At 42.2% G+C, this 8764-nt stretch overlaps 1 protein-coding gene across 1 annotated transcript; it reads right to left on the bottom strand.

Moving 5' to 3' along the window:
- Positions 1–1742: 1742 nt before the first annotated feature.
- On the bottom strand, positions 1743–3366 carry LOC125245018. The gene is made up of 4 exons (XM_048155448.1): positions 2957–3366; positions 2728–2778; positions 2501–2632; positions 1743–2300 (listed from the first exon to the last, which is right to left on the bottom strand). The coding sequence occupies exons 1-4, from the start codon at positions 3285–3287 to the stop codon at positions 2020–2022; spliced, it is 795 nt and encodes a 264-aa protein (XP_048011405.1). The 5' UTR covers positions 3288–3366; the 3' UTR covers positions 1743–2019.
- Between the last annotated feature and the right edge of the window lie 5398 nt (positions 3367–8764).

The raw sequence follows: 8764 nt of genomic DNA, 5'->3' as shown, positions 1-8764 counted from the left end.
TTTGCTAACAAACATCACATTCAGATCTTGGTTAAATGTTAATGTAAATTAACTATATGTACTTGAGTGGGGCGAGGCTGAGAACTGTGGGAGCGAAGGAATGCCAGTGATGTGATTGTTAATGAGAGACACCTGTGCACCACACTGGCCTTGCTCCACTTCCATGGCTCTCGGCCCCACCCCACTTGTCACTAGGCCTGGGCGATATATCTCATGCAATTGTCACGCGCATTTCGTCAGTAAAGCCGGTTCCCTGATTGCCGCTAAATCGCCATCACCTGCTTTCAAATGGAGCGGCATTTAATAGACAGAGCCGTAGTTCACTGATAAGCTACGCGATATCGCGTTCATTATCGAAGGCGATTCATCTGCGATAATGAACGCGATATTGCGTAGCTTATCAGTGATCTACGGCTCTGTCTATTAAATGCCGCTCCATTTAAAAGCAGGTGATGGCGATTTAGCGGCAATCAGGGAACCGGCTTTACTGACGAAATGCACGTGACAATTGCTTCCGATATATCGCCCAGCCCTACTTGTCACAAAAAAATTAAGTTCTACTAACTTAAAAAAATTAGTTAGTTAACTTAAATGTTTCGAGGTAATAAGTTTCCTCAAATGTTTTGAGTATTCTGAACTTATTGAGTTTTACAGTGTATTCTTTGTGTTCTTTTTGAAGAATTTTTGGAGCCTGATGAAATCGGTACAAATACGTGTTTAATAGGCTACTGCAAAATATGCTCAGTATTAGCCTACAGTCACTGCCCTTGCCATCCAGAATCAAAGAGAACATCTCAATTGAGTGAAGGGATTTGTGGAAACTGTGGTTCCTAATTATTGTGGTCCAACATTTGCCTTGCATTTCAGGATGAAAAGACAAACATTTCAGATGAAGGATAATCCACTTCTTACCTCTGAGACTGTGTTATGATCTATGACCTTATTATTTTTATTGTGAGTATTAGACTTATCATTATTGCTGATCACTGTTGTTGTGCTATACTACTGTAATATTTACCATTAATCAGAGAGAATAGAAAAGTTTATGAAAGTGTCACTCCAAAATACAAAATATTGATAAAATATTGATAAAATATATAAATATATAATTATGTTAATGTATAAATATATAAATTATTAAAAAATGTATATATAAAAATATATAATTATGTATAGTACTTTTATGTTACATTCATACCCATTGTGTGAGCTGTCTCTACCGTGTGGTTTATATACATGTTGATGCTGATTGGGCTGAAATTTCTGACACACCCACCAAACAAGAGAAAACGTACCTCAAACCCATTGCACACCGTTTCCAGGAAACATGTCATTCAGCTCGGAAGCCGTAGCAAAACGTTGCGCACCGGTTTGAGCTTGAACGTGCCCCACATGATGGCACCGTTTAATGTTTGGTTGACCAATCAGCAGAAAGGGGTGTTTCATTCCTGCCCACATGTTAAGATCAAATATTCAAGTTGTTTATTCATTTTATACCCCTGAACGAAAAACGAAAAATCAAGCCGAATTCTTGTTTTACGTTTTGTTGGAAAAGAATGAAAAACGAAAAAGGTGCTGTTTTTTCATTTTCTGATTTCAATATTAAATCAAAAAACGAATGACCACAAGATACACGGACAAAGCAAACATTGTTTGAAATTGAAATCTGAAATATTCATGAAAATATGATGGAAAAAAAGAAGCCACAATGTCTCTTTATTCTCTTCTTTATTTCTGTAGGATGAAGAGATACAGATCAATGATCAGTAACAATACACACTTAAATGTATTATTTATCATAAAAAAATTCAACAAATAATATAAAATAAAAAATATTTAGATCAGAACTCATGATTATAGTGTATTATACTGACTTTATACAGTAATCTATTGAAAATTTCTTACGCACATTAGTCCTCATTAATACAGGTTCATATGTTATTGATTCTTCATAATTTTCATCTTAAATCATGCACTGAAGGTTCAGAATTATTAGAATCACATTCTTCAAATCTCCTGTTATTTTAAGGGAAACAGTAGGAAACCACTGAAAGTGTTGAAGTTATTCTGGCTATCAAATATCCTCCTGCCAGACCAAAGTCTCACATAGACAACATCTCCAACCTCCAGGATCAACACAACTCCATTTGAGGAGCTTAACACACCCTGAGCCTGATTATCATGAGCTATAACCACACGCTTTCCATTCTTAAAAATGGTTGCAGTAGCTGCAGTTCCGCCATCACCACGCACAGAGAATCTGAACATATACGCTCCTTTCAGTGGTGCTGTGAAACTACCTAAATCAAATAACAAGAGATACAGAATCAGCTGTTTCCTGTATAATTGCTTAATTACCAAACACACTGTGTAATAGTTTTGAGAGATAGCAGATCATTTAATTCTCTTATACACATTACACAACTGCAGAGAGGTCTGAATGGAGCAGAAGGGTTTTCATTGCTATAAAGTTTTATGACTCCATTTCATTGATAATTACCTGTAAGTGGGTTGTAGGCGTTCCCTATGTTTGTGAAGACGTTCTTGTAGGTTAGTGTCGTTTCAGTGGTAAAAGGACCAGTATATCCACTTCCAGATTTCATCAGTGCAGCTGAAAAAGCTATTTCTCTGTCTGTTATTGAAAAACATAAGCAATATTGTGATATATTGCTGTATTACACTGAGAATGAATAGACTGAATTTAACATCATTCAAGCACACTTTCACCTCTATTTTCCTTTCTCAACTCCACTTGACCCAAAGTAAGATTTGAAATTTCTGTGAAGGAATAAAGATTCTGTTAAATGACATTTACACTGATTATTGTAATAGATAAACTAAAAAATGTACACAGTATACACTCAACTTTACGCTAACATTTACACTATACAATCTATTGCATTGGGTTTTTACTATGAGGATGATTGATAAAAGAGTGAATGTTTTGGTGAGGTACCATCATTTTTCTTGTTCAGCTCTTCCAGGATAAACGTCTGTTGTTCTCTTAGTTGCGTCTCTAAAGCTCTAATGTTTTCTTTCTGCTCTGTAACGGTGGCGGTCAGTTCTCTCAGTGCTGTATGGATGTCAGGGATGCCCAGATCACAGTATTGTTGTCTGTCAGTTGAAGCTTCAGCTCTCAAAGTGTCTGTTTGAGGTGGATTCTGTCTTCCGTCCTCAGAGCTGATCTGTTGACTGATCTCATTCTCATTGAGTCCTCCATCTACCTGCTGCTGGACGACAAACACAAAGGTTTCCAACAGCAGCGGTATACATACTAAAGCCTTCATTCTTCACTGATGTTTGTTTCCAGCTCTTGCTCTGTCATCCTCACAGCCTCTCATGTTCCTTTTATAGTGTCCTGATTCACTGTCTTTTGTACATGATTTACATCGCTTCGGATAAATAAGTAATTCAAGTTAATTGTTAATCATAGTCAAAGGGATGTTCCAGCTTCGGTAGATGTTTATCTCTATTCACAACATTTGTGACACTCAAAGTTTTTTTATGTTTTGTTCTTTTAGTTATATGCTAGTAAAAGCATTTGGATTTAAGAATCTTTAGATATTTTGATTGAGCTTCTGTTTATTTTTGCAGATCAATATTTACATGTGAATAAAAAGCCACTCAATTCATATGGATTAGATTTACAATCTCTTTATGAACTTTTTGAAGTGTAAACGTGGTAGTTGCATAACTGTCAATGGAAGGACAGAAATCTCTCAGATTTCATTAAAAATATTTTTTGTTAAGTTTTACAGGATCTGGAACAACATGAAGGTGAGTAAATGATGACAGAATTTTGATTTTTGAGTGAACTATCCCTTTAATGGTAATGATCTTTCACTGCTATATACTGTAATATTTTTATCTAGCTCCAGACAGGTTTCTGTTAGTTGTCCTTTGGTAAGCGTGACATCACCTTATGACAATGTTGTGAGGACTTCATGGTAAAATGCCTTTTTTTTAAAAAAACATCTTGGCTAACATAGAAACACTGTGAGTTTATGCCATTTGGTTTTTATTTTGGAAATGTACAATAATTTTCAAGAACACAAGTACATAAATGGATCATTTTAAGATTGTTTTTGTTTGCTAAGTACCATTTCAAATCTGCACGTATGTGGAAATGTAGCTCACCGTTACTGAATGTGTCAGATTGATGACATAAAACGTCTCAGGTTACGTATGTAAACATGGTTCCCTGAGAACAGGGAACAAGACACTGCGCTTACCGCATATGGGGAACATCACTCGTGAACTGTTGTCTGAAAGAAATGTATCAAATCTCTCCAATCCTATTGGCCGGCGACAGCCTATGACGTTATCAAGACGCGCCCTGGAAGTATAAAGGAGCCGCCAGTGAAGTGTCTCGTTCCCTTTCGAAAGGGAACTCCACACTGCATTTACTGCATATGGGGAACGATATACCCACGCCGCCATGCTTGAGGAGAGTGCATGCCAAGAAGATGGCTAGACAAACGCCAACTAGTAGTTTCAATGAAACGCCAGAGCAACTCCCCCTCGGGTCAAACAAAGGCCGTCAGTGACAGCATTCCCTTCGGCCAACAGCCCAAGCTATAAGCCTCAAAGAGGCCTTCCACAGAAGGCCTACCAAGGCCGTTCCAAGGCTTCTGCTACCAAACTTTCCGAGGAAAGAGGGTCCCTCTAAGGGAATGTAGCTAGGGGACCGGAAGGAGCCCCAGCCAGTCACTAGAAGGGGGACAAAGTCACCCCAAATGCCACCAGGGAGGCCGACCCGGTCTGATAGCAACCTAGTTTTGGCCAACAACCTGTCTGAACACAGAGCTTCAAAACTGCATTCTTCAGAGAAGATATCCAGTAAGAGTAACTGCCTAGGGGCAGTAAACAACTCAGACCAGAGTGTATAGACAGGCATCCAGGAGAGCAGGACTCAGCAAAGTGCTCTTAACCCTACAAATGAGGGGAGTAAACTTTGCTCAATCCTAGGATGTACTCAGCGCCTGATTATTTGCACTGAGGAGGCTGTGCACTCAAACGCAATCAGCCTCATAACTGACCAGCTTAGGAAGCTAAGCATTATGCAGGATGACCCTAACAAGGGGGGAGTACAGAGCTCAACCTAACAGATAGACCGTACTATAGGCACAAAATCATGGAGGCCCAAGAAGGGGCCTACAACATGACAACAGTTCTACACAGTGTAGAAAAAAAAAATAACACAGCAGCCTTGCTAAAGGCCTACATGTGAAGCTACATGTTAAATCTGCTTAAGTTTCAACACCCAGATGTGGGGGTGGGAAAACTTCAAGGGCGGCCTGTTAAGGCCAACCCCTCGAACAGCTAGCTTGCTGAAAGCAAGAATCCACAAACATATAACTCTTTCAGAATGAAACCGAGTTAAACCAGCAGATAAGAATGTAGAGTGCCCACATAGCAGTCCACCTAACACAATCCAACAAGCAGTGTACTCAGTAAAAGCACCTTTTACTCTTAAAGCAAGAGGAGTACAACATACGCCATCATGTTCTGTAGGAGGCCCAAAGGCGGGCCTACAATTTCAGACAGACACGTAGCGTCAGCTCGTGGCAGTGTTTCAAGCTCAAGGGAGCAAACATAAGAAAACCGAACCAAAGTGAGGTTAACTAGATAAACTCAACCTGAGCCAACGGCCACTCAGCAATGTACTCAGTAAAACACATTTTACTCTTTAAGCAAGAGGAGTACAAAGACATACACCAACATGCTCTCAAAGGAGGCCCAGAGGGCCTACAACTCACAGACATGTGGCGCTAGCTAGTGGCAACTATAAGTTCTAGGAGCCATAATAGAGCTAGACTTACTTAGTGAGGTAATTATTCAGCTCGACTAGAGCTATTAAATCAACACCAGCCAACAGGCTATGTACTCAGAAAAACACCTTTCACTCTTAAAGCAAGAGGAGTACACACTCCACCAGCATACTCTGAGAGAGGCCCAAACCAGGCCTGTTATAGCAGATACGGGCGTAGCCAGTGGCAGTGATAGCAAAACCAACACAGAACTGTGCCAACATGTTAATTGAAGGAGGCCCAAGCGGGGCCTGCGACTCCAAAAGACACGTGGTGTCATCTAGTGGTTTCATAGGTGACCAAACTCAAAGGGAACCAGCTCTAAAACCCAACAAGCGATTGCAGTTAACTAACTTAACTCAACCTGAGCTTAAGTCTACACATTCCAGTGATCCAGTTGTGGCAGTGATCAACTCTAAAGGGAGCTAAAAAGAACCAAACTGAAAGTGAGGTTCCCTACCACTCAACCTGAGCTATGCAATCCATCAGGCCATGTACTCAGTAAAACACCAAAAACCCTAAAAGCAAGGGGAGTACAAATAGTCACCATGCTCTATCAGAGGCCAGAAACAGGCCTACTACTCATAAGAACAGATGCTAACCTAGAACCCAAAGCAGACACAATGCTTTGCTATTCATACATACCATCCTGAAAAGAATGGATGCTTTCACCAAACAGAATAACATATCTGTACTGAACCCTAGAGAATGGGAGCTAAATCAAGCTAACACTGTAACCTCAAGCTTGAATGCTAATTCAAGGGGCTCAAGGGAAAGACAAATTCAGTATGAATGAAGTTCTAGAAAAGTGGGGCCTAAGCAACATAGTATACACTTATCTAAACAAAGATAAGGGCCTACCACCCAAGACAATGGCACCAGGGAGGCTAGTAACAGCCTGCTACCTTAGCTGCTGTCTAACTAGCACCTACACCAAAAAAGGGTAATGGGCATATGGGCTGACAACTCAAACAAGAGGAGGCCAGAACTAGGAACTATACAACCTGACAAGGGATAGTAGCAATAAAGGGTGAATGCTTTAGTAAATCACCTAAACCCTAGTTCTAGCCTAGGCCGGCTAAGCTGTGGGCCTACAGGGCTGCACGAAGCATAGATCTGCCTGGGCTTAAACTCAACCTCTGAACTCAACCAGAGAAGAGGATACTTACGTAAAGCAAAGCTCAACAAGCAAACAATGTCAGGCGGCCCAGGAGGCCAACACTAGACATTAGATCTATCTGAATTAAAGAGTGTTAACTCAAACATACTCTAGCTAAAACCCAGAGGAGAAGCTACTCTACCAAAGGTGGCTGAGAGGCGGCCATTTTGTGGCCAACACAGCACAAATAAATTGTTCCAGCCAACCTAATGGAACTTCAGTGCCCAAAAAAAAAAAAAAACCTATCTTTTTCCATCTACATGCTCAGGAAAAACTATACAGGAAAAACAAGGTCAACATATTTTAAAACATAAATATAGACCCAGCTTACCTTCCTGCGGCTCAAAGACCGAAGACTCCTCATTTTCCACAAGGAAGGATGGAATCTAGGGTTCTTTTAAGCCTAAAAGAGCCTCTTCACTATCAAGCCAGAAGGCGAGCCATCAGAAAAATATTCATCATGGGCCCAGCCGTCAGCCTGACTGTTAAGAAGCGTCTGAGCATGTTACATTAGAATCAAAAACACAGGAGGTGGAAGAAGAAGAGAGGGCAGATGTAAATTGCCCTTGCAGAGAGGGGATTGATTACTTACTCGCTGCTGGCATCTGCGATCGTTCACCTCTCTCAAATCCTGCTTCTTCTTCTGTGAGTCCCGCCTTCTCTGGGACCTGCTTTAAGGAGGATGAGGTGACCGAGAGGCCACACTGGACTTTTGGCCCTGTCTTCGAGCCTCAACTCGAGACGGGCTGGGACCTCCTGTCTGTCTGGGCCCAGATTCAGATCTGAGTGGTATGCAGGTTCTAACGCTTCCAAGTGCGCCTTCGCTTCCCTGAACTTCCCCACCACCGCCTCGACAGAGGTGCAGAAAAGTTCGGAAGGCAAAACCGGCGCATCAAGGAGAATGCCCTTCTCTTTCTCCCCGATATCCACCAGGTTCAGCCACAGATGCCTCTCCGTAGCCACCATTGCCGCCATCGATCTGCTGATTTTGATGAATGCGAGCCGAATATGGGTTCTTACATGCCTTCTCGATCTCAACATGGAGATTAGGAAGGAATGAAGGCTCACGGGGGCTGCAGGGCTATGGCCAGAAGGACGCTCGTCGAGCCGTCCGCGTGCGGTTCTCTCTTAACACGCTCCAAGGCAGCTGCAGCCTGCCAGAACGCGTTCCATAACCTCCAGCAGCTCCGCATACGCAGGGCAGGGAGGCTTTGAAGAATCAACAGGCTCACCTGCTTCCTCTTCAACTGCCATCTCCTGCTCTCTAGGGCTAGCAGCCAGAAGAGCACTCGCTGCTGGATCCCATGACATCAATGACAGGACGTCATCGTCATCCAGCAGCTCATCCTCGCCAGCCGCTGGGGGCTGAGAGAGATTTACACCTCTCTCAAACTCCTCTGCGAGCTCCACCTGCGAGCCCATGATTTCAGCTGCCGCTCTGCTCAGCACTAGAGGGGCCAGAACCACCAGGCACAGATGTCGACACCTCTTCCTCGAGAATAGAGCCAAACAAGAACGGAGCGTCCTGATAGGGAGACGCTCAGAGTTAACACAGACAGCGCCCTCAAGCACTGTCCGTGCATGCTCCTCTCCCACACAGAAATGCACAGATTGTGTCTTCGGGTGTCAAAAACCTGGGACATGGGTCAGCACACTTTCTGAAGCATTTGTCAGACATAATACAAAGTTTCTTTACCAGATTCAATGAAATCGCGATCAGACAAAACAGTCCCGAAAGACGAAAAGATACTGACTGCTTCACTGGTGGCTCTTTATATTTCCGGGCCGCGTCTTG

The sequence above is a fragment of the Megalobrama amblycephala genome, linkage group LG14, assembly GCF_018812025.1.
Source record: "Megalobrama amblycephala isolate DHTTF-2021 linkage group LG14, ASM1881202v1, whole genome shotgun sequence".
NCBI lineage: Eukaryota > Metazoa > Chordata > Actinopteri > Cypriniformes > Xenocyprididae > Megalobrama > Megalobrama amblycephala.
The sequence above is the reverse complement of the archived record's forward strand: the minus strand, read 5'-3'. Positions and strand labels throughout refer to the sequence as shown.

Excerpts from the sequence above, each read along its gene's own strand:
- LOC125245018 (XM_048155448.1), bottom strand. The coding sequence starts at position 3,287 with ATGAAGGCTTTAGTATGTATACCGCTGCTGTTGGAAACCTTTGTGTTT. Across the intron at positions 2,633-2,727 it reads GTTGAGAAAGGAAAATAGAG|ACAGAGAAATAGCTTTTTCA; the intron begins GTGAAAGTGTGC and ends TTTCAATAACAG. Across the intron at positions 2,301-2,500 it reads CGCCTACAACCCACTTACAG|GTAGTTTCACAGCACCACTG; the intron begins GTAATTATCAAT and ends TATTTGATTTAG.